The following is a 26,039-nucleotide window of genomic DNA, read 5'->3' as shown; positions in this document are numbered from 1 at the left end:
TGTGTGTGTGTTGGAGAGATAGTGTGTCAAAGAAGGAGGCATAGATGTAAAGGAGGGTAATAAAGAGTGGATTTAATCATTGATCATGATTTAATCATCTAAATCGTTAAAGCACATACTAGTTGAAAGTGGATGCATGTACAGATTGGCATGTAAATCTTACGGTTTCACAAATGTTGGTTTAAAAATGAATGTGTTAAAATATGTAACTGTTTAGCAAATAATATTGTTAATTATAAACCTACAAGGAAATACCTCAAGTGAAGATACTTGAGATACAAAAACCTAACAGGTAGTATTTGTATCGCAGTGGGTTATAGCTCAAATTTAATAAAGTATAATCCAGTTTAGGTTGCTGCAAGTGTGTACATGACAGCTCTGTTAAACTGTAACCATTTGCTGTGTCACTGATAAACTGATTGTGACAGCTTTGTTGATAAGTAAAACAAGAATAGCCGTCAAACACTGCCACTGATAACTTGTCTCACTCATGTCAAGGAAATAAGGAAATATTTTTTTCTCACTTACTGCAAGTCTATGACAACTAATACTCACAGGAAATAATATTGATAAAAGATGTTTTATTCCCCCTTTCTAGGTTATTTATTAGTCTCACTGCTGTTTGAGGAGGTCTGTAACAGACTGAAAAATACACGAGAACCAATGTCAGAATAAAAAATGTTACCTGTGATATTCAGCCAAAACAACAAAGGAAACACATCAGAGGGCGATATGTATGATTTTTATGTATGTATGTTAAAGTCAATGGACAGATACAGTTGATGTTGTGAACCTTTGCATGTTAATATCATTTGGATAAGACAGTCTTTGTTGTTCCAGCAGTTGGGAAATTCACAATATTACAGTATCAGAGTGGACAGAGCGGGAATAAATAGATGCAGCACAAGCAAACAATATTATGAGGTGACTAAAGACGCAAGTACTATCAGCTGCCACTAGGTGTCCCTACAGTAACAGCTTTATGAGCCAGATGTCACTGAGCTCTGACAGGTGAAGAACAGGTTGTGTTAAAGTTTCTTTCCTTATGCTTTGCTTCCAGTTACTTTGCTTGACACCTGATAAACAAACCACATGATAGTGTTCAAGGCTCTGTTCTCACGTGTAATGTGCAAAGCTTGCAGTAATTATTTGGTTGTGAAGACACAGGTGTGGTGTAGGTGTGGTTCCCAAAAAGCAACGCCCTGCATTCCATGATCGTATGATTGACCACACTCAGCGACCTTTTTTATGGCATCAGCATAATAAAATTATTATTGTAGTTACTATCTGGTCAGTTAAGGTTTTATTGCTTTTATATTGTCTTTTTTATATTGCCTGAAGGCCAGAGAAGATATAAGAAAAAGATATGGCATTAGAGTGTTACTCTATGAGCGAGTTCTACAACGGAAAAGATGGAGGTAGAAGAAACGTTATGATACGTTATTCTAGGATAAACTTTTGGAGTGTTTTTGTCTGATGTGAATAGTGATTTTATATACGTGGTGATCGTGGCTCATGAGTTGGGAGTTCGTCTTGTAATCGGAAAGTTGCTGGTTCGAACCCCGGCTCCGACAGTCTCGGTCGTTTTCTCCTTGGGCAAGACACTTCACCCGTTACCTACTGGTGGTGGTCAGAGGGCCCGGTGGCGGCAGTGTCCGGCAGCCTCGCCTCTGTCAGTGCGTCCCAGGGTGGCTGTGGCTACAATGTAGCTTGCCATCACCAGTGTGTGAATGTGTGGATGACTGGATGTATAAAGGGCTTTGGGGTCCTTCGGGACTAGTAAGGTGCTATACAAAATACAGGCCATTGCAAGGTTTTTATGTCCTGGTGACCACTGCAATGAAAGTTAAATGTAATAATGGTTCAGAATACACAAACAAGAGCCCAAAGATGATCACAGATCACAGTGCTGGATTGTTCTTTACAAGTGAAGGCTAACCTGCAGCTTCATTCACAAAATATTTCAAATTTACCATTAAGATAAAGAAGAAAATTCATACTTCTCCCAAATGATCTTCAGACATTTTAGAATGACAAATAGCATACAAATGTGTAAATATTTATGCACTTCAACATTTTTTAAGTCTAATATGTATTAATATATTACAGTCTACTGGTTCACTTAAACTTTTAAATACCAGGAAGCAATAAAGAAAAGCACAGTGCTCTAAACATAAGGTTTAAACAGGGTTTTAGGGCTGAGGCCTACTGAGCAGTCTGTTAAATTTGTATAAATTAGACTCTGTGAGCAGTTGAAATCAGCTGACTTTTAGCCAAAATAGGCATGACAGAACACAGCCACACACAGAAGGATGACGGCGTTGACATTGACTACGTTCCTCCACAGAGGCACCTCTGAGGTGTCTGTCAGCTTCCTTTGCAGCTCTTCCTCCTCTTCTTTAGTCAGCTTGGGGGCTTTCTTGGTTTCCAGGCCGCAGAAGCACATCACCGCTTTCTTCAAGAAGCCAGGCTCATCATCTGCAAAAGAAGAAACAAGACAAACGAAAGTTTGCATGTATTTGTTTATATGTATGCATAACATGTGTTAAATATGGTAAATGGCCTGTATTTATATAGTGCTTTACTAGTCCCTAAGGACCCCAAAGCACTTTACATATCCAGTCATCCACCCATTCACACACACATTCAAATACTTGTCAGTTTCACACAAAACACCCCTTTTTTCAATTAAATATTTCATTTTGCATCTCAATCTCCTACCTGTGTGATCTGAGTCTGTGTGCGTTCGTGTGTGTGCGCTGCGTGGTGACGTAGGCGCGTGCATTTGTGCCCCGGTCTCAGCTCCTTTCAGCATGGCCGGAGGTAAGTCACTGCCACGTTGCTCTCAGCTAATTAAAGTTTGCTCAGACCCCAAGCTGCAATTTGAATACAGCCGAACCGCCGCGTTTTTGTTTGTCATTAAGAGACTCATTCGGGATAAGTTAGTCTGATCGCTAGCGGCTTGTGGGCGTATTCGCTGCAGTTTTTTTTTTTAACAGTGTGCACTCTTTTCTCCTTCGTCAGGAGAGGTGTACTGGCAGGTGTGTGACACACACAGATCCCCCCCCCCCCCCCCAATTTTTTTGCACATGTCGAGGAGCGTGTCAGGCTACATTTCACTGTGTGTTATACTTGTATAACTATGCATGTGACAAATAAAGAACCTTGAACCTTGATCAGACCCTTATTTCTGTGTTGCAGGTATGGAGATGTTCTCTTGTTTTGGAGATGCGGTCTTTCATTCAGTGTTTTTAATGGTACAGTGTTGTATTGCCTGTTGGATGGCGGTTGTTAATATGATTGTACTGAAGTATAATGTTTGAACTATAAGCACTAGAATATTGGGTCCTGGTTATTAAATTGTATTTGTCTGACTGTTTATTTGTTTTTGAATTATTTTGTTTATTGTTCTTATAAGTTCTTTTGATGATTTTTCAGTAACATATTGTTTATTTTGTGCTTTTTGTTTTTGAGAGCTTAAGTTACTGTTTTAAAACAATTTGTTGTATTTGATTTATTATATTATTGTAGCATTAATAAAGCTGCAGGCACAGCTCCTTTCAGCCTGGCCGGAGGAGAGGTGTACTGGCAGGTGCGTGACACACACAGATCAGACACTTATTTCTGTGTTACAGATGTGCAGTAAAGAGCCAAAGACCCAGTGCTGTCTTGTGCCTCTTACTTTCATGCCAGCTCAACGTGGCAAAGACCAAGGAACTGATCGTGGACTTCAGGAAGACCAGGAAACACTTGACCCCTGTTTCAATCCAGGGGGTCAGTGTTGACATTGTGGAGGACTATAAATACCTTGGAGTACACATTGACAATAAACTGGACTGGGCTAAAAACACCACAGCACTTTACAGGAAGGGCCAGAGTCGTCTCTATTTTTTGAGGCGACTGAGGTCCTTCAACATCTGCCAGAAAATGCTGAGGATTTTCTATGAGTCTGTGGTGGCCAGTGCGATCCTCTATGCTGTTGCATGCTGGGGGAGCAGGCTGAGGGTCGCAGATGCCAACAGACTTAATAAACTGATCCGTAAGGCCAGCAATGTTGTGGGGATGGAGCTGGACTCCCTCAAGGTGGTGTCGGAGAGGCGGATGCTGTCCAAGATAAAGACAATGTTGGATAACACCTCCCACCCACTCCATGACATGTTGGTCAGTCACAGGAGCTCGTTCAGTGAGAGACTGAGATTACCGAAAAGCACCACTGAACGACACAGGAAATCATTCCTGCCTGTGGCCATCTCCCTGTACAACGCATCCACTTAACACACTGTTTGCTGCTACAGCTACACATGTTTCTTTTTCAGCTATTTATTTATGAGTGACTTATGTATGTATGTATATATATATGTATATATTGTACTATTCTTAGTTAGCGTATTGTCTGTCTTGTCTTAATGTTGGTTTAAAATGGAGCACTGTAACAAAAAATAATTTCCCCCAGGGATCAATAAAGTATTCTGATTCTGATTCTGATTCAGAACACAATGCAACAACAACAGGCGTAACACATGAACGGGTTACATATGGATGCATATTTACTGTGCTATATTTTACTCTGCTGCGTATGTCAGCTCATTACCGTCTGAGTCCACACTGTTGGAATCTTGGTTATCAGTCCAATCATCCATCTCAAGATCGACCCTCTCCTCTGTACAGTTCCTCAGGCTCCAGCACAGTCGATACAACTAGTCAAACGGCACAAAATGTGGTAAAAAGTATTATCAGAAAATTTATCATTTTATTTTACTTCTTAATAACTGATTAAACACAGTTTAACAAGGAGACTCAGCAGATATGAAGGTTAAAGCAAGTTAAATCCCCATACTAGATCAGTCTGGTGGAAGCTGGAGGATGAGGATAGAGGGAAGGTGTGTTAGGAGGCAGCAAGATAGAAGAAAAAAGCAGGAGTGTAGAGGCAACATTAAATGTAGGCTGGTTACAACTATGGCTGGTAAAGGGAGAGAGCTGGAGGATATAATGAAGAAGGTAGATGCATTGTGTGCAAAATAGTAGATGGAATAGAAGCAAGGCCAAGAGCACTGGAGATGGATTCAAACTCTAGAGTGCGACCAATTTCAATGGTGCGACTAAAAAAAATCTTAGGTCGCACTGGTGACCAACTGTTCGAGTGGAAAAAAAAAAGACTCCGCAACTCTGAAAGTCTCTGTGGTCAACAACAGACACACATTATGCCTCTGTCGTGGTCTAAACCAATCGTACGTGTAGCCACAAGATAACAAAGGCTCAACACTGCGCCCAGCATCCTGGAGCACTTCTGTTGTCTTTTGTATGTGTTTTGAGTTTTTATGTGCTTCTGAGTTTTTATATGCTTCTGAGTTTTTACGTGCTTCGGAGTTTGTACGTGTTTTTACATGTTTTGGAGTTTTTACGTGTTTTGGAGTTTGTACGTGTTTTTACGTGTTTTGGAGTTTGTACATGCTTCAGAGTTCGTACGTGATTTGAAGTTTGTATGTGCTTTGTCTCTAGGGGCCACCGTAAATATACTTTTATTTATTCACTCCACATAAAATGTAATAAATAAATCATATAATACAAAAATCAACTATTCACATTTCAAGTTTTAACTATTTAAATTTTCAGCTTTTTCCTTTCACAAATTTAAAGTGAAAAGAACACAAAACACTGCAAACCACAACACAATTAAATATAAATTATAATATGAAAACTAAAAGAACATGCATATTCTCTGTCATATGGACCTGCATGAATAAACTTTCTCAATCCTTTATCATCTGCAACCGAAAATAGTTGTGGATGATTACTATACCTTTCTAATGTTGTTGTCCCTGCCTCTCTTTCTCTCTCTCTGGCTCTGTTCCTGTGCTACTGAGTGTAACTACCGCCCCTCCCCCCTCTGCCCAGCGTAAAGCACAAGGCCCGCGTGCAGAGTGAAGCGGGAAAAAAGTGCGAGAGAGAGGCTGAGAGAAAGAAAAAAAAAACAAAAAACCCACGTGACGGCTCGCGATAAAAAGTCGGCTCGCGTCGTTCACGTCAAAGAGCCGGCTCTAAGAGCCATTTCGTTCGCGAACGACCCATCACTAGTGAGCTGCTTGAATAAAGCGCTATCGATTTATTAAATCTGAATCGACTTTTAAATATAAACGTATTTTGCCAGAAATGCCAGAATCTCAGGTTAAAGCTCACAAAACTATTTCAACAACCACCAAACAGCAAATGAGAGCAGGTACACAGAGCTGCAGGTTTTGTCTCTCTCCAACCAAAATTCACTGAACCAGCAGCAAAAGATGATCCAAACTACGATTCACATTTGATAAATGTCGTCATTAATTCCCTCTTACTTTTGCTGTTTTTTTTCCTTCCACCATGATAAAAATCACACTTCATGCACAGCTCTCTCTCTCTCTCTCTGTGTACTTCAAGAACAGTTTCTCATCTCAAGTCTCTGTTTTCGGTATTATTCATTTGCTTATTACCAGTGTTGGGACTAACGCGTTATTAAGTAACGCGTTACAGTAACTACGTTATTATTGTGGTAACGAGCACGGTAACTAGTTATTATGCCAAAATCAGGAACGCGTTACTCGTTACTGGGATTTAGATAGGCTCGTTACTCGATACTTCGTGTGGTGGCTATCGCGGAGCTTCCACAGATTCAGTAACATTAGCAAGTGGTGGAGGCCAGCAGGTGGAAGAAGGAAAAGAGACCCGAGGCGGCCGCCGGTCCAAGTGTGAACTGAACTTCAGGTAAGAAGTTATGACCTGCAGTCTCTCTGGGTCAGATATGAACCAAGTTTAGGTGTAGTTTAGTTATTCTGACTTTTTCCGTACTGCGTACTAGCTAGCATGACGGAGTTTCTATACAGCTGGGTGGGTGCTATGAAGTTAATGATGTTGAACTTTATTTTGTTCATAAGTTATTAGAGTTGCCAACCGTCCCGTCTGGTATTCAGAGAAAATATTAAACGCTTCTTATTGAGGTGAAAAGGAACAGTTTGTCCCGTTATTCAGCTACAATGGAAAAGGCACAAAGCTGGAGTTATTCTGTCTTTGCTGCACAGCTGCCTCTTCTTCTCTCATTCTCCCCCCTCCCTCTCCCGTTTCTACTTCAATCATGAAACTGATCAATGATCAGCTGATCGGCTCTCTTGTTTGTTTATCGCTCACTTTGCGCCGAAAGAGGAAACCAGCGGATGTCGCGCTAAACAACAGCAGCACGTTTAAGCTTGATCAGCTGTTGTTAGAATTTATTTAATATTAATTTCTAGTATCGGCTGATGTTTGCTGGAGCCACAGCTGTAAACCTGCTGGTCATGATATGGTTTGGTTATCTGGTGAGAGGGAAACATGAAGATGAAACCAGGAGACGTCCTTACTGGATCATCAGAGCTGTGATGGAGAAACAGGTTTACCTTTTAGGTGACATGAATGAGTTGAAGGGAAGTTATGAACTGTTTCTGAGAGACAAATAACCCCAGGATCCTTTTTTAGGTAGCTGACAGCTGGTAACTGTGCAGGGGCGGGTCTAGCAAAGTATTGCCAGGGGGCATGTAGGGCATTAACAGGGAAAGGGGGGCACAAAGAAATACTTTTCTTTCTTATTCTCATTTAAAATGTCTAGCTTTTAAAAAATAAATATCTGAATCTTACAACAAACGATTGATAGATTGATGCATATTAACCATCAAAACAGTGTACATCACAACAGCGTTTGTTTTCATTCAAAGGCTTTATGATTTTTCCTATAATGGTGGGCCGGTCTCTAGTCAAAATGCCCGGGACGATTTTTTTGTCCCAGTCCAGCCCTGTATGCAGCTCATCTGCAGTCTGGTGTTACCTACATCTTCCTATTCAGAAGGCAGAATTTCCGAGTTCTGAGTACAATCGAAAGCACCACGACTGCAGTTTTTGTGTTGGATGTAAAAGGCGCACATGACTCTGTGACGTAGGTTAGAATCATGGCAGCAGTCAATGACGGTCCAGGCGTGGGATTTCTCTCGTGGAAATATGCACATTATCTTTTCCTTTCTATTGGTAGGTGGCACAGTGCACTTGTGGCAAGTAAGCAAGCTAGAAGACTGGCAAAGTTATGGAAGAAACACATTAACAAGAGAATTCTGAGTAAAACCAAAGTTACTTTCCCTAGTAACTAGTTACTTTGAAAGTAACGAGTAACTTGAAGTAACTGAGTTACTTTTGAGAGAAGTAACTAGTAATGTAACTAAGTTACTATTTTAAAGTAACTTACCCAACACTGCTTATTACCCACCAGTCTACCGTAGTTTACAGTGCTGTCGGCCGCTGTCTTTTTAAAAATTTTTTACTTTACTTAAATGACCTCGGACAAAGCCTAATTTCTGCTGGTCAATACTGAAGAAATTTAAACTTTTTGAAATTATGTAAAATTGCAGAATAATTTTAAATTTAAGTTTTCTTTTAAGTTTTCTGTTATAAAAAGCCAGGAAAACCTCCTTCATGTTTTTCTGTGTTTTATTCTCAGTTACTTTGACACAAAGGCTGTGATGCTCACAATTCTGACGAAGTCATACATGTATCAGCACTGATAAATGATCAGAATTATAATATTTCTGACTGTCTGCGGCAAAGTTGAATCGAATTGAATGGATTATAGAAAACGGTGATGATACCCAGCCCTAGTGAGTAGCCTAGGCCCGACAGAAGTGGATGTAGCTGTGGGTAATAAGAAAAGATGAAAAGAACGATTGACAACTTTTTTGTTAAGGCCTGATCCGTCTGAAATTCATAGTCAGTGCTCTGACACGGAGCCATCAGTATCTAAACGCTGAAAAAATACATATATCCAGAAAACACATTATATGCTGTGATAAATGCACTGCCCAAGTGTCCCCTCTCCCCACTGCCTTTCAGCGGCAGGCAGCAGCAAACAGGTCGTCAGAGGAGGCCGATGTGATGATGAAGTTTAATTTTGTCAACAATATTACCAAAGAATGCCAATGCACTTTAAGCACAAGCACTTTTTCAGTAACTTATCTTTCTTGTACAACTGTGCTCCAAATAAAGAACTTTGTGTTGACAAGATTGTTAGTTAATCATTTACAAATCAATATTGTCTGTATGGACTGCAATTCCCCCCCCCAAAAAAGTGCACATCTAAAACTGTGGTGTTAAGCAATGCGGTTGAAAAATTTGGGTGTGCCTAACTTTGGCGCTGGTGCAATTGGCAAAAAGCAAAAAGTTAGTGTAGAGCCCTGTAAGAGTATGTGTATACTGTTGTAGAGGTGAAGAGAGTGTCAGACAGGATCATGAGAGGTCAGGAGGTGTTGTAGATGTGGAGAAAGTATATGGTAGGGTGTCATCAGCATGAATGGAGCAACAGAGAAAAATATATGGGTGCATTGGTATTTTGGTGTCTTAAATTAAAAACTTACATGTTTGTCGTCAATAGGTTTGGTCATGAGAGACACTGCCAGCATGACGATGCCGGAGATGACAAACAGAATGAGCCCAAAGTAAAGGTAGTGAACTCCACATATGATAGTGGGACAGTTACTGGGGATAGCACAGCTACCTGTCCCATAAATAAACTCAGTAATCATCCTGCTCAAGCCCATACACAGCCCAATTATGAGGCCATAAAATGCACCCTGTGGAAAGAAAGAAAAAAGGACAAATATTACTTTATATCAAAATACTTTTAAAAAGTTTAAAGGTTTAAAAATGGTAAATAAATACAATATAGTAAAATATTAATAGATAGCAACATATATATGTATATATAATATTGTGTTTGAAGAAATAGTTTTGGATAAATGCTTCTTGCTAAAAGTGAGATTGAATCAGCGCTACATTTGGATGCATATTGAACAGGAAGCTGGAATCATGATTCTTACAGTATATTAACATACCAGCATTTGTAACTCTTGTTGCATCCTGTGTTTAATATGTACAGATCCAAAATATAAAAAATGTGTCTACAAAAAGTAGTTTGACAGTTCATGAAGGAATATTTACCACTTTTGCCCAAGTGTAATACTATTTTGTGGTCAGGACCTACTGGGATGTTACGCAAGCTGATTGTCAACACATAGAAAGTGACTATTTATATGGAAACCAGAGATAACTATAAGACAATTAAATTTTGCAATTTAATTATGAATACAGACTTTGAAAGCAGGGGCTCACAATCCTTCTGACTTGCTGAGTTTTAAGTAGTAAGTGTCTGCCAAGACACCACGGGGATGAATAGTTCGTGGTTGCCTAGCGCTTATCGCAATGTTGCATTTTAATCTGTTGGTTTTACATTTCAATCATGATGTGGAAATTTTGTAATAATTAAACAACTTATTAATAATTGAACTTTTTCAGTGGTTGTGGGTGGAAATAACTACTTTTGCCAAGAAGCACTCTGACAGCTCTATTTTATTCCCAGTCCATCTACTGAGCTAAGCTATGAACTACTTTGCTTATTTTTCTCTACAGACTTACAGATTGGTTTAATCATTTATACCTAAAACTCAGCAAAGACGTAAACTGTTTTTCTTAAAGTGTCAAATGACAAAAGCTTTGCTCTTGATAACATTTTCCTGACTAAATCCCAGAGGTATGTGAAGGATTCTTTCACTGTGCAAAACCACAGTGAAGAACAGATTTCTTTCTTATTTCATGAAAAAGTCAAGCAAACACTTACAGTCTCATTGACACGTTTGCAAAAAATGGCAAGCAAGAAGACAGCTGCAACAGGTGGGGCAAGGTAACTGGTGATGGATTGAGTGTAGACAAAAAGCTGACCACTTTGGGCTGCCTGCACCACAGGAATCCATGCTATGCTCACACCAATCAGGGCCAAGATAAAAACTCTGTACATAGTTGAAAAAAATGCAATCAGTATTTAACACTTTAGACAATCATTGTATCAGACACAACAACAAAAATGTGTTTTACCTGCCAGCAATCATGAGTTCCTTCTCACTAGCAGAGCGACGAATTCTAGTGTAGATGTCCATGGTGAAGAGAGTACTGGCACTGTTGAAGATAGAGGTAAGGGAGCTCATCAAAGAGGCCAGCATCACAGACAGCATAAGACCTCGCAAGCCTGAAATAGAGTAACAGATTAAAAAGTAGAAATATAAAAAAAATCTGCAATAATTAAAAGTTAATAAGACAAAGGTCACCAACCTTTAGGCATGAGTTCCACGACCAGTTTCGGATAAGCAATGTTGCTGCAGCCCACCCTGGTCCCACAGTGTTTTTCACATTCATCTGGATCCACACATGCTACCACATCTAGATTAAAGGCAAGAAAATCCACAGTATTTCAGTTTATCACAACTTTAAATATACCAGTAAGCTTGCTACATAAGTTGCATACAACAGACTCTTAAAACCACACACCACACTCACCTGTGTACAGGATCCTGCTAATCATCCCGGGGAAAACCATGAGGAACATGGGCAGTATCTTCAGGTATCCACATAGGATACAACCTCCTTTCACGTGAGAGAGACTCTTGGCAGAGAGGCAGCGCTGCACAATCACCTACAATTAGGAAACAATTGTAGTACAATTCAGTGGTGGTAAGCAACAAAATACATTTACTCATAGAGCCAGATTCAATGTGAAGTATTGCAACAAGCTGAGAAATCAGACAGCAAGAAACTCACAAGGAGGCACTGAATCTTCAAATACTGCTGTAAACCCTACAACTCCAAAGGCTGTGCTCTTTTATTCTGCATTTATTTTTTTTATTATTATTATTATTTTTTTGCCTGTCCCATTTGGTTCTTTAGCCGTCAGAATTGTTGTCTGAAGACCAACAAGGATACCCAATGGATTTATTTTGCCAAATGGATCATTGTGGCATTGCCGTATTGGTCCATTTGATCGACCTTTGTTTTTATTATTTATTTTATTTTATTTTCAGTTGTTACAGGCGGGACAGACATGAGTGAGGGATAGGAAAGGGAGAAAGAAAGAGGAAGGAAAAGAAAAACAGAAGGTGAGAGGGACAGTGAGAAAAGGGGGGGGGGAATCTCCTGGATCACCTGTTGAGAGAAAAAGGATAGAAAACAAGCAACAAAAACCAAAGCAACATACTAAACACAACATCATCGCATTAATCTAGCTAAGTGTAGACAGCAGTAAATACTAAATATTCAATGTTGTTGTGCAGCACGCAGGACTGACAGCGCACAATGTGCTTTGAAGTAGTAGCCAAGAAAGGTGTAATTTAAGTCTACGAACAGTGAACACCCATGTGCACACCTGTGTGGATCAGCGCGCTTGTATTCAAATGGTTTCCACATGTAATGGTCTGCAAGAGGATGTAGCGAGCCATAGCCCGGTCCCCCAGGGCATGAAGCAGGCATGGAGGAGATCCAGGCCCCAGACATCCAGAGGCCCCAGAGTGCGAGAGCATTTGCATTTAAAAAGCATATTAACACTGTGCTTCCAGCAGGTTACTATCACTGTGCATAACTTATAACATATGCATCTCTTTTCCATCATAAAGAACACGTATAAGTCTAAACAGACCTGCAGCATGGAACATACTATTACAGCTACATAACCATAACAGTAAACATAAATTTCTTAAATTAAGTATGAAACACAGTGTTCCAGAGGCATGATGGGAAATTACATTTAGACACTCCCACACTCCACACAGCCCTCACCTAGGTGATTAGCTGTCCCCAACAACCCACATGTCTGTGTCAAAATCTTTGAGATGTTGGGGGAGGTGACACTGTCGTTGAGTCAGATTAGAAGATTCCTCAGTGGTCTCTCAAGTTGGGTTGAGAGTCTAGGGTTAGTGCTGGAGCCCTGAGTGCATGACAGTCACGATGGAGCACAACCACCCTTTTTATTTTGACCAGCCACACCATGTAAACCACATCTGACAGTCTGTCATACACATTGCAGAGTCCAACGCACTGGCTCATCAGTTTAGGAGAAATGCTTATCTTTCTCTCCGGGTTGAAGGCCCACACCTGCTCCCCAGGTACAAGACCTTTCACCCTGAATCATACAGTAAGCATGTTTCTGCTGGGAACTTGCATCAATGAGGGCCTACCTCATCAGCTTATGAGATCCCCCAACTAGGTGGTTAGCTGTCTCCAAAACCCCACATGTCCATGTCAAAATCTTTGAATTGTTGGGGGAGGTGACACTGTCGTTGAGTTGGCTTTGAAGATTCCTCGGTGGTCTCTCAAGTTGGGTTTAGGGTCTACGGTTGATGATGGGGCCCTGAGTGCAAGACAAGGAGTGCTCATCATGGAGCAAAACCACCCTATTCTATTTGACCAGCCGCACCACTCTTTCCGCTCTGAGTAAGGTTGCTACCTCTAGGCTAGGCAGGTGGCGCTTCAGCAGCTTCACAAGGCTTTGTTCCTTGTCTTGTTATGATCAGCAGTAGCCTATTCTTCTTAAATTCCAGCATCATGCTATATGGTAAATGGTAAATGGCCTGTATTTATATAGCGCTTTACTAGTCCCTAAGGACCCCAAAGCGCTTCATCCACCCATTCACACACACATTCACACACTGGTGATGGCAAGCTACAATGTAGCCACAGCCACCCTGGGGCGCACTGACAGAGGCGAGGCTGCCGGACACTGGCGCCACCGGGCCCTCTGACCACCACCAGTAGGCAACGGGTGAAGTGTCTTGCCCAAGGACACAACAACCGAGACTGTCCAAGCCGGGGCTCGAACCGGCAACCTTCCGGTTACAAGGCGGACTCCCAACTCTTGAGCCACGATTGCCCCGATCGTCCATGTGTTTTCTCTCTTCATCCATGTCTTCTTTATCTGTGGTTTCTGCTCCTCATGTTAAAGTCACTCAAAAGTTAAATTCTTGGTAAGAAGACATACAGCGAGTTTTAGCCTTTTTCCACCTTTATTCAAATTTCTGTTACTGTTTACAAGTACTTTGTTCTCTGGTCTTCATTAGTCTACAATCTCTTTTGTAGGCTCTCTCTCTGCTCTCCTTGCCTCAAATGGTTTTCCAGCATTATTGCAGACTCTCTTGTATCTCCTGACCATTGTCAATTCTCAGCCTTTTGCAGGTTCTGTGCTCTTCCTCCTGCCCTCTATTGGCCCTTGAGCGATATTGTAGGTTCTGTCTTCTTTCTTGAACTCTCAGCCTTTTGGAGATTTTCTGCTTTCCATCCTGGCCTCTGATGGCCCTTAAGTCTTATCTCAGGCTCACACTCTCTTCTGGCCTCTGACAGGCCTTGAGCCAAAATTCTCTCTCTCCTCCTTTCCTGGCCCCTGTAACATTGCAGCCTTAATGCAGGCTCTGGCCTGGCCTCCAACAGCTTTCCAGCCTTATTACAGGCCTTTTTCTTCCTACTCACCTCTGTCAACCCACAAATCTTATTGCAGGTTCATATCACTCTCTGCTGGCCTCTGATGGCCCTTGAGCTTTTATCGCAGGCTCATTTTCTGTCCTGCTTCCCTTTTTCCTGTTTGCTATCTGGACCTTTTCATCAGTTGACTATATTCTGTTCCTTTGGTCATGTCTCCTATGGCATTATTTTTGTGCCACTATTCTGAGCGCACGTAAAAAATATTTGCAGGTGCAAGTGTTGCATTTTGAGGAGAAATTTATTTTGAGCAGTGTGCAAACACTGAAATGTATTTCAGTGTTTGCTATTATCCACACGCACACACGCACACACGCACACGCGCACACACACACACACACACACACACACAGGCAAATGGCCAGTCCAGCTCTGCGGTCAGCTGGAGGGTAACAGGCATTTCCGAAAACATTAGAGCACTTATGCAAATATGTGATGTCTTGATAAATCGAGCAGATATTTGGAGTTTACTCAGCACCATTCTCACATGAAAATATCTTAAAAGTTTATTTTGTGATCAGAAAGAGTAATATTTCAAACTCCGCCACTCTGTGTTCCTCCGCCACTGCCTTGTTTGAATTTTGGACAAAATAGATTCTGGGATATTGCATTTCGTCATTTCGAGCTGATTGGAGACCAAAACAGCCAATCAGAATTTTTGTGAGTCAAGTCTGTGATTGGCTGGTTTTGTGGCACAAATATAACGGTGTACAGAAAGAGTTGAACGCGCACGGGCAGAAATGTTGAGAGCGCAAGCAACACATTGCGAGCAAGCGCAAATGCAAAAACCGAGCGAGAGGGGCTGCCATTGTGTGTGTGTGTGTGTGTGTGTGTGTGTGTGTGTGTGTGTGTGTGTGTGTGTGTGTGTGTGTGTGTGTGTGTGTGGATAATAGCAAACACTGAAATACATTTTTTGCACACAGCAATGAATTTTGTTCACTCAAATTGAGCTTTTCTTCACTCAAAATAAATTTCTCCTCTTCGTTGTTTTACAGAAAGCATCACTTGTGAGTATTTAAGTTGAACAAGAGTTAATGCAACTCTATTTGCTATTATTTATGCACTTTTATGGTTAAAGGTGTACTGTATTCAGATTTACTTTCTTTCCAATGTTAGCTAGTTTAGTCAACTGATTTGCATTATCGTGTGAATATATAGACTGAATATTGCTTATTTTCTTCTGTTTGTAGTTTCACTCTGTTGATAATTGAAGGCAGCGTCAATAAAAGGGACGATACACCTGTCAGTTGTTGAGGAGTTTATCTATCTGCATAACTGTATCCAGTGTAGCAGTGAGGGCAGAATACATACTATCCTTGCTACTCCCCTCTCTGCATACTTTAAATCTCAGTGCTTGTCTGTCATTCTGCCTTTATGATTCCTATTCATGCAACCCAGGTCCTCCTCATTTCTGCTTCACCCTGTTTACTCATAGATGGATCCAAGACTCCATCTGCATTTTCAACACCTTGAACGTGAATTTCTTTCAATAGATCTGTTCATATAGAAATAGTAGAATTTAGTATGAATATATGAACACACCGAGGCAATCAGTTGAATTTGTCTCGGTTTTTGACTACAGACTGGTTGCTGAAAACTGCAGTTGAGCTGCCCAATACTTATTTGCTTAACTCACCTGATCAGTGCAAAAGTACCAGATGCACTGAATAGTGAGTCCAAACACGAGACCAGGCCATGGGAGGTCTCCTGTAACTGGATCCCTGAAGAGATGGAAGGAGTCTGGCCGGGGCTCATAACAGTTTGCACTGATGTTACCCGTGATTGAGGGGATAGCTTGCATGTAGAGTTTCTCAAAGTTTTCATATCCCTTCACTTCATTAAAAGCTGAGGAAAATCATATGCAAGTTAGATCAACATTATTATTTATTTTTGTAACTTTCCAACAAATAATTTGTATGTAAAATATTTCATATTACCAAAGCCCATCAGAATGAATGATCCAATAAGCATGATAAAGGTCTGTAAAGTGTCCGTGTAGATCACTGCTGCCAGTCCACCTGGGATAAAATATATGATGTTATCAGTCTGTGAAAATCTTCACTTAATCACTTGAGATTTTATCAGCACTAATATACATAAAAAAGTCCTCTTCAATAAACTCATCATGTCATTATGTAACTACTCATTCTTTAAAACTTGTAATTGTGGATGTGTTGTTACAAAACAGCAACAGAAGGCCAATTCAGGCTTATCATAGTCCATGGCAATCAACCACAGCACTGTGTGTGTGTGTGTGTGTGTGTGTGTGTGTGTGTGTGTGTGTGTGTGTGTGTGTGTGTGGCGTGTGTCTACATCTCCACATACGGCCTTGAGAGGACTTTACCCCAGTCATAATATAACTGTAGATATTGCTTCTTGGGTAGTTTATGAGGAAAATGTCTGTTTGTAAGTTCAGTAAAATAGGAAATGATTTTTTCCCCCGTGTACAAACCTGTGACAGTGTACAGTGCTGTAATCGCCAGAAGTGCAATAACAGCGAGATAGATATTCAACCCAAAGGCCTGCTGGATGAAAATTGCACCCGAGAAAATGTCTGCCTGAATGGGGAGGAAAGAAAAGTGGGATTTCATTTAGGATCATCCAAAACAGGCACAATAGAAATATTCTCTGCTTCTCTTTCAGGAACTTACTGAAATTTTGGTGAAGACATACAAGACAAGGGAGAGAAGAGAGAGATAAATGCAAATGCGCTGTCCTCCGAACCTCTTCTTCAAGTACTCAGGCATGGTGATGATCTAAATACATCCACATGAGATTTTACTCATTAATCATTGCTTATTTAGAAAGGGTAAATATATGTGCCTCATGTATATATAAATATATATATGAGGGCTTTTGTTTACCCCAGCTCTAATGTAGATGGGCACAAAGATCCATCCCAGGATAACAATCGCAAAAAGAGCCTGAAACACACAGATATGCAATAATCAGGAACTCTGTTTCCTTTCATCCTTTTTTCTCTGCACAATGGAGCGCTCATAAAAATCAGTAAACCAGGAGCTGACATGAACTGATTCAGTATCAGAGGCGAGAAATTCTTCTATATAACAAGTGATAATTGATGAGTGGCTCAGGAACAGTTACTCACATTCCATTCAAATCCACCAATGGCTATTCCTGAAGCTGCGCCAGTACCAGCAATTCCTACAAAATGGACACTGCCAATATTGCTGGCAAACAGCGATGCTCCGATCTGTGGAGAGCACAGTTCAATCTGTCAGTAGGTCCATTTGTAAATTAAGGAGACTTAAGAATTCATTCAAGAATCAACTTGGTTATGCTTTTTATTAGTGGTGGGAATTTAACTTGTGAATTGCGATTAATTAATTTCAAAGTGGAATCAAAGGAGAACTTTTACCAATGCACAATTTCCTTGTGTACCAATTACACTGATGCACACAGTTACAAAAATGGAAGAATCAGAAGAAAGCACAAAAGGGACTTTGCATACCACCGAAGCACTTCAACCTTACGGTACCATCTAAATGCAAAACATGTTGCAGCGAGCACAGAAACCGTGGGAGCTGTTAGTGCTAGCAGTTCGACTACCAACAAAGGGTGTCAGCAGCCCAAATTTGATGAAATGACTGGTTTCGGGACCAAAATTAGTAAGTCAACATCGGACAAACGTACAAATTCTCTCGCAAAATGGATTGCTCTGGACTGTAGACCACTATCAGTGGCGTTAGAAATTGTGCTTCAGATTCAGATGAGGAAGCCCTGTGCAACAGGGCCCTGAGTTTGTACAGAGCAGAAAATCACCATCAGCGAGACAGACTGGTGGTCAGGTCGAGCAGGGATGAACCCAGTCCTGGCCTGCAAGTATTTGATTAGTGCTGCCACTTCTGTCCCATGTGAGAGAATGTTCTCACTTCCAGGTTAAATTGTAACAAAAAAGAGAACTGCTTTGAGCTCTGAAAAAGTAAACAGGCTAGTTTTTTCCTAAGTAACTGGCTGATAGAGGTGGACAGTAAATAAGCATGGAGGTATTGTGAGTCCAGTGAGTTTGTTATTTTTTGCACTAAAATGTTCGATGACCACACTGTTTTAGCCTAATGTACAAAATAATGTTGGTTAAGGTTACTCAGAGTTTAAAGGTGAAGCTGGTCAAATAATCCTTATGTTTCTGCCTTATTTTTTTTAAGAATTAAAACTCCACTTTATGTTGAAATTGTTATTATTATTATTATTTAAAGACAATACCTTTTTGAAAAATGTACTTAAAGTACTTAAAATAACTCTACTTTTAAGTGTGTCCAGTTTTGGCCAAGGATATTATTATTTTTTCTGTTTTGCATTTAAATACAGTTTAAATCCTTTTTTCCCATAAATTAAAAGAGCTTCAGTTGACAATATTCATGTCAATGTCTAATATTTCTTCTGTCGTCCACTAAAACCCTTTAAAATTAAAAAACATTTGAACTTCTTGTGCGATTAAATGTGATTAATCAAGATTAATTAATTACGAAGCCTCTAATTAATTAGATAATTTTTTTTAATCGACTCCCACCCCTACTTTTTATGCTAGCCCATATTCTCAGTATATTGTGTAAATATTAAATGATTTAAACATTTGATTACTCAGAAGTAATTAAGATAGTTTGTTAATCTCAAATAACTCCATAAATCATATTTATATGGGACGTTACTGTTCTTAATCTCCATTCAAAACTAGACTAGTAACCAAACCCAATCATACATCACATTTATCGACCTCACATCCACGGTCAGTATAGAATCACTAATGAACCTAACATGCATTTTTTAGGTTTATGAGATGAAACCAGGTGCCTGGGAAAAGCCCCTGCATTCAACATGCTTTAGACCTCCAGGCATATTTTAACCACACATTCATACAGCACATTATCTATCTCACATCCATGGTCCATGTAGAAGGATCAGCTATCCTAAATTGCATGTCAAGATTTGAACCTGGGGACGTTTTCGCTGTGACATGACCATGATAACCACCACTGTGCCATAAAATGCTTCTTTTATGATAGCTTACATCACATTTTATTACACAGCAATAAAAAATTGTTAATGGCTCTAAATGCAGGAAGAATATTGTAAAGGATCTAATTCTAAATATAAAGATACTCACCGGCCACCATACCATACTCCTCCCTGCAAGGAAGAAGCCACCTACAGTGGATCTGTTAGTGTGGACCATAGACTGTAACAGGACAAAGGCACGTTTTTAGAAAATCCTTAAATATGTGCAAAACTGTAACAGACTACATTGAAGGAACAAAGACATCCAGACTAAAGAGGAGAAGAAAAACATGGCTTGTTAACAGCACTCAGTCACTCGACGGTATGAGGGTGACTTGCTTCCTATGCCGTTGCAGCTTGCACATCTGTAAAGGAACCTTTAATGCTGCAAGGTGTTGTATGTGCAGATTCTAGAGCAACATATGCTCCCATCCAGACGACATCTTTTTCAGTGAGAGCATTGTATTATCCAGCAAGACAATGCTCATTGCATCTATCACAACAGGATATCTTCATAGTAGAAAAGACTGATCTGCCCTGGCATTAATCCAGACCTTTCACCAACTCCAACCATTTAGGCAAAAATATGAGGAACACCCAAGAGTGTTGAGCAGCTAGAATCCTATATTATTAGACAAAAATGGGACAAAATTCCTCCATCCAATTCATAATTAGGATTTTTTTTAATGGTACATGTTTTTTTAGGTTAATTTGAAATTTCCACTAGAAATAAAATATGAATTTATGAGATTTTCAAATCATTGCATTTAGCTTTCATTTACGTTTTACACAGTGTCCTGACTTTTTTAGAATCAGGGGTGTAAGACACATTAGGACACATTAACATACAAACTATACTAAATCTTCTTAGCTGGAAACAGTTTATAAAATTATTGAGGAATTGCAGAGAAATTGGTTTTAAAAGTGATTGCAAAACTTACCCAAACTCCAACTGCCAAGACGACCAGGAAGTACACCACAATAACAGAGATATCTGCAGCATTATTAAGAGCCGTGGTGTTTTTTGCATCATTTTCTGCATTTCTGTTTATGTAAGAGAATTCAAAATAAGAATAATCTTGAGACATTTTAGCTGAGACAGACAACAGCAGTGTTGTTTGAGTCGGCTCTGTTTGAAGCGTTTACAGAAAGCGATTACCTTTATAACCTTTGGTGTGCATGTGAGAGGGAGATGAAAGCAGGAGGCGTAGATAGTGTAGATGTAAAAGAAGGGAAAACAAAGAGTGGGTTTGTCTAAGACATTAACACATACTCCAGTTGGCTGAAGGTGGATGCACATATGAACGTTGCTGATTCAAGAATGTTGACCTGAAAAATGTGTTAAAATGTGTAACTGTTTACCAAATAATATTGTTAATTATTAACCCTACAAGGGTGTTATGCCCCAGTCTAGGGGTACAGGAACGCAACACAAGTTTGAAAAGATTGCCCCGCCCTGGTCCCCAAAACCATACACAGAAGGAAACCAATTTCTTAGTGAATCGTGATTTATTATCTACACTGCAAAAATGAAGCTCTGGGGTGAACAAAGGCCAAAATAACGAACAAAACAAGCTAAGTCAGGAGGAGGTGCTATCTAAAACCCTATGTGAAATCAAACATCAAACAAAAGACAAGCGCTACACCTAACTCCCTAACTTGAAATAAACAGGAGAAAACAGTGCAAGGACAAACAATAAGGCAGCTCACCCCTTCTGTTGCAGTGCTATTTACAATGTGCTATTTACAATGAAAACTAGTGTACACACTATATACAAAACTCAGAAAAGCCACAAAAATCACAGGCACAAAAGTCTCAGGTTTTTGGAGGCCAGGGTCAGGTCTGCTGCTGCTGTCAGTGGCTGCCCCAGGACAACTGCTGGTGAGGGATTTGAAGAAGATCACATGGCCAGGGGACCAATCAGCAGCCGTCAGCTCATCCACTCTGGGACCTGCAAAGACTTAAAGGCACAGACAACAACAGCCACCAAAACAGATTATGGACAGGGCCATAACAAAGGGAATACCTCAAGTAAATACACCAGGGTTTGTAAAAACAAAACTCTACAGGTAATATTTGCATTGCAATGACTTATAGCTAAAATTTAATTCAGTCCAATTGATCCAGTCTAATCTGTTTGGATTTTGACACCTATGCCCATCAGTAAAATAAGCATTGCTATTAAACACATTCACTGATAACTTGTCACACTCATAATTTGCACATCAAGGACAATGTTTGATTATGGATTTAAATTAGTTTCAGTTAGTTATGATATGATCCACAAGCCTAAACTAAGATTTATAAATCTGTACAATGATTTGTGTTTAACTATTGAGCACTCATAAATACATGCTCCAACTCGCACACAAATATGAACCCATGTGAAATTATTTTACAAGTGCAGATAGGAAAACCTGAACAGAGTTGGAGTTCAGCTTCATAAATCTCATTCATTTCGCTTTAAGAAAGCTGTTTTCTGTTTACTGTTTGCTTAGAGATCATTACATGTGTACGCAAAAATCACCTGATACCAATGCTACTGATACTGTGCTACTGTTACATGCTGGACATTTTTCTGCTGCGAAAAATAGTCAGTCTGCAGCTGTAAACGGGAGAACGTTGTAGCCATAAAGTTCTGTTGCACAGCATCTCAAGCGAGCATATGCTTAATAATCTCTTATATTTTTTAAGCATAGATATAATCCAGGCCACCTTTAAAAACATTTGACAAAGAGCTTTTTGTTCTCAAAAGCTCAGTGTCACCGTTACAATAAATGAAGCTTAAGCTTAAGTTCAATTAGGAAAGATCCGTTATCACTCATTTGTATTCCCGTGTGTTCAGTTGCAGTTGTATTCTTTACATCACTTCCTCTTTCTCACACTGCCAAACTCAATGCTTGTTCCTCTAGTCCATGAATATAAACAGTTATTCTGTTCTGCTGTGTTGGGTCATTGGAGTCCAATTGCCAAATCAAATGGCTTATTAATTGAAATTTTTTATCTCCATAAATCATGTTCAGTTGGTCTATATGATCTCTGCTTATTAAACTAATGTCTTATTTATTTTGAATGTTGATATCATTCAGATAATGTGGGATTGTGGAGGTATGTAATAATGACAGGAGAGGTCTCAGTGTCTCACTCCAACTTTATTAACTGACTCTCAGAACTTCACATATAGTGAGCGCCAAAATCTCCACCCCAACACTTCCCTTCAACTTGGGTGTGAGTGGAGCCACCTGGTGGTCCGCCACACATACCCCCCCCCCCCCGAACACACAGTTAGGTCTCTATTCAGTCCAGGACCCTGGGTCTAAGCAAATGACCCGAACGACTGAACCTGGGAGGGAGAGAACAGGCAGAGGAAGGTCCATCCTGTGAACGAGGCTGGTGAAGGCGAGCAGGAAAGGCAGGAGGAGGCTCAAACGCCGGTGGTCCGGGGGTAGTCCTGGGGGGAAAACCAGAGTCTGTCAACCCCATCGAAGGAGGGCGGCCACGGCGAGGGGCCTGGGCCGGCACTACATTACTGTCCGGAAGAACATGTGCAGGTTTAAGTCTGTCAACACACACAGTCTCCCTTCGACCCCCAAAATCCAAAACAAAATGTTTCTGGCCCGGTTCAATAACCCTGAATGGGCCGCCATACAGCGGCCGCAGCGGTGTCCTGTGGGCATCGTGCCTGACGAAAACAAACTTAGCAGTCTCTAAAGTCTTTGGAACAGGAACCCGAAGCGAGTGCAAAAGAGGGTAGAGAGATAGCACCGATGGATCGAAGCAGGGAGGAGGATTTTCGGGCAAGAATTCTCCAGGCACGCGGAGGGGCTGACCAAACACTAGCTCAGCTGGGGAAGCGCCGAGATCCTCCTTAACCGCAGAGCGCAGCCCAAGCAAAACCCACGGGAGGCGGTCAACCCAATTGCCATCCTTTAAGGAGGCGCGAAAAGCAGCCTTAAGCGACCGGTGGAACTGTTCAGACATCCCATTAGCTTGCGGGTTATATGCGGTTGTGCGGTGGACTTTAGCCCCCAGTCCATCAGCCATGGCCGACCAAAGCTCGGAAATGAACTGGGGGCCTCTGTCTGACGTAATGTCCGCGGGTGGGCCGAAACACGAGACCCAGCTTGACAAAAACGCCTTGGCCACCACTGCTGCAGTAGTGGACGCCAGGGGGACCGCCTCCGGCCACCTGGTGGTCCGGTCAACAACAGTCAAAAGGTGCGTAAAACCTTGTGACTGTGGCAGAGGACCCACCAGATCGACATGCACATGATCGAAACGTTTGCCGGGTATGAAGAACGGCTCCAGGGGCACCTTGGTGTGTTTATGAACCTTTGCACGCTGGCAGGGAATGCACGCCGACGCCCATTCCTTAACAGATTTGCGAAGGCCTGGCCAAACAAATTTAGAGCTGACCAGCTTAACAGAGGCCCGGACCCCTGGATGAGAGAGCGCATGTACCAAGTCAAAAACTTGACGACGCCAGGAAGCGGGAACCACTGGGCGAGGGCGGCCGGTGGAAACGTCACAGACGAGGAGGGGACCACCGTCTTGCACGGGTCTCTCCTCTAGTATGAGGCCCGTCTGGGTGGATTTAAGCGCGAGGATGTCCGGGTCACCGCTCTGATCGGCAGCCATGGTGGAGTAGTCTATGCCGAGAAAGACGGGAGAAAGCAGCGCACGGGACAAACAGTCAGCCACATGATTGGATTTACCAGCCACGTGCCGAATGTCCGTGGTAAACTCAGAAATGGCTGCCAACTGGCGCTGCTGGCGTGCACTCCATGGATCAGAAACCTTGGACATGGCAAACGTCAAGGGTTTGTGGTCCACGTATGCGGTAAAGTGATTACCCTCGAGAAAAAATCGGAAGTGACGAGTCGCCAGGTGGAGCGCCAGTAGCTCCCTGTCAAAAACGCTGTAATTGCGTTCGCTGTCATGTAGCGTACGGCTGAAAAAGGCGAGCGGTTGCCAGACACCCGAGATTCGCTGTTCCAGCACCGCACCCACCGCTATGTCCGACGCATCGGTGGTCAACGCAATCGGCGCTGAGGGGGATGGGTGGGCCAGAAGGGCAGCATTAGCCAATGCTGACTTAGCATCAGAAAACGCTTGGATGCTTTCCGGAAACCAGTCAACGGAGTCATTAGCTTTCTTACCTTTTAACGCCCCATAAAGGGGCTTTAGCAGATGTGCCGCTCTGGGGAGAAAACGGTTGTAAAAATTCACCATCCCCAAAAATTCCTGCAGTGCCTTAACATTCATGGGACGCGGAAATTCCGAAACAGCTCGGACTTTGTCAGGCAATGGAACCGCGCCCTCGGCGGAAATACGGTGCCCAAGAAAATCGAGAACGGGCAAACCAAACTGGCATTTAGACGGATTAATAATCAGTCCATACTCCGCCAAACGCTGAAAAACCTGACGCAGATGGAACATGTGCTGCTCCTTCGAGCTGCTGGCCACCAGTATATCATCAAGATATACAAAAACAAAGGGCAGCCCACGCAAGACCGAGTCCATCAACCGCTGGAAGGTTTGGGCGGCACCTTTCAGGCCAAACGGCATGCGCAGAAACTCGAAAAGGCCAAAAGGTGTAATTATGGCGGTTTTGGGGACGTCCTCCGCGCGCACGGGAACCTGGTGATATCCCCGTATCAAATCGATCTTCGAAAAAACCGAGGTCCCCGCAAGATGGGCGGAAAAATCTTGGATGTGGGGAATGGGATAACAATCGTTCTCTGTGACATTATTAAGACGGCGGAAATCACCACAAGGTCGCCACCGACCATCAGATTTAGGCACCATGTGTAACGGAGAAGCCCAGGCACTGTTCGAACGCTGCACGATGCCCAGACGCTCCATGGTGGCAAATTCTTCCCGAGCGACAGCCAGTTTGGCAGGGTCGAGGCGGGGGCCCTACTGTAGTTATGTAATGCTCCACCCCATGCTTCGTCACCGTGCTCGAGAAAGTGGAGACAGAGAGTGAGGGAAACTCAGAAAGCAAACACTGAAAAACGTCACCCGAATCTACTGAGTTAGCATGCACCACGGGCTGAGCACCCCGAGTCAAACAGGGTAATGAGGAAAATGACACAGCATCAATTAAACGTCTGTTAGCAACATCAACCAGCAGTCCATGAGCACAAAGAAAATCAGCGCCTATTATAGGCACAGAGCTAGCAGCAACAACAAAGTTCCACTGAAAGTCACGGTCGTGAAAGCAAACAGTCACCAACCTTTCACCGAAGGTTTTGATGGGAGAGCCATTAGCCGCTGTTAGCAATGGCCCGCAGCCCTCAGCTAGCCTGTCCGAGCCAGCCGGGGGAAGAAGGCTCTTCTGTGAGCCGGAGTCCACCAGGAAACGCCTCCCCGAGCTGGAGTCCTCTAAGAAAAGCAGCCTTTCCTTGTTGCCAGCGGTCGCGGCTGCTACAGAGCGCTGACATGCCCGTTTCCCTGGGTCTGGAAACTGCAAGGCGGGAGACAGCGCCGTGCCTTCGCTCCAAAACGCTGGTGATAAAAACAAAGCCCCTTTCCGCGGTGCCGCGGTGCCGCCGTGCAGCGATTCCGGCCACCGTGGACGAGTCGGAGGGCCCCTGGAGCATCGGTGAGGGGGTGGGGGAAAACGCTGGTGAGTCCTGAACAATCGCCTGGACGCTGAAAGTCCTGGTAGCCAGGAGGATGC

General features: G+C 42.1%; 1 protein-coding gene and 1 pseudogene across 2 annotated transcripts in view; both read right to left on the bottom strand.

Moving 5' to 3' along the window:
* The window catches only part of LOC309710691 (sodium/glucose cotransporter 1-like), a 29,955-nt gene extending 9,250 nt beyond the window's left edge, over positions 1–20,705 (bottom strand). The window contains exon 1 of the mRNA XM_082540384.1: positions 20,295–20,705. Coding sequence (XP_082396510.1) covers positions 20,295–20,441 — 147 coding nt within the window. The 5' untranslated portion in view covers positions 20,442–20,705. The remainder of the gene's footprint in view (positions 1–20,294) is intronic.
* LOC309711511 (sodium/glucose cotransporter 1-like) lies at positions 166–19,608 on the bottom strand (annotated as a pseudogene). Its single transcript, XR_014280904.1, has 15 exons — positions 19,463–19,608; positions 17,447–17,551; positions 17,202–17,261; positions 16,989–17,093; positions 16,790–16,895; positions 16,275–16,355; positions 15,974–16,182; positions 11,342–11,509; positions 11,149–11,256; positions 10,915–11,065; positions 10,661–10,829; positions 9,402–9,617; positions 5,801–5,869; positions 4,592–4,697; positions 166–2,478 (listed from the first exon to the last, which is right to left on the bottom strand). The product of XR_014280904.1 is annotated as a sodium/glucose cotransporter 1-like (transcript).
* Positions 20,706–26,039: the final 5,334 nt, after the last annotated feature.

Source organism: Aulonocara stuartgranti, assembly GCF_965226115.1.
Source record: "Aulonocara stuartgranti genome assembly, chromosome: 7".
NCBI lineage: Eukaryota > Metazoa > Chordata > Actinopteri > Cichliformes > Cichlidae > Aulonocara > Aulonocara stuartgranti.
This window is presented reverse-complemented; position numbering and strand designations above follow the sequence as displayed.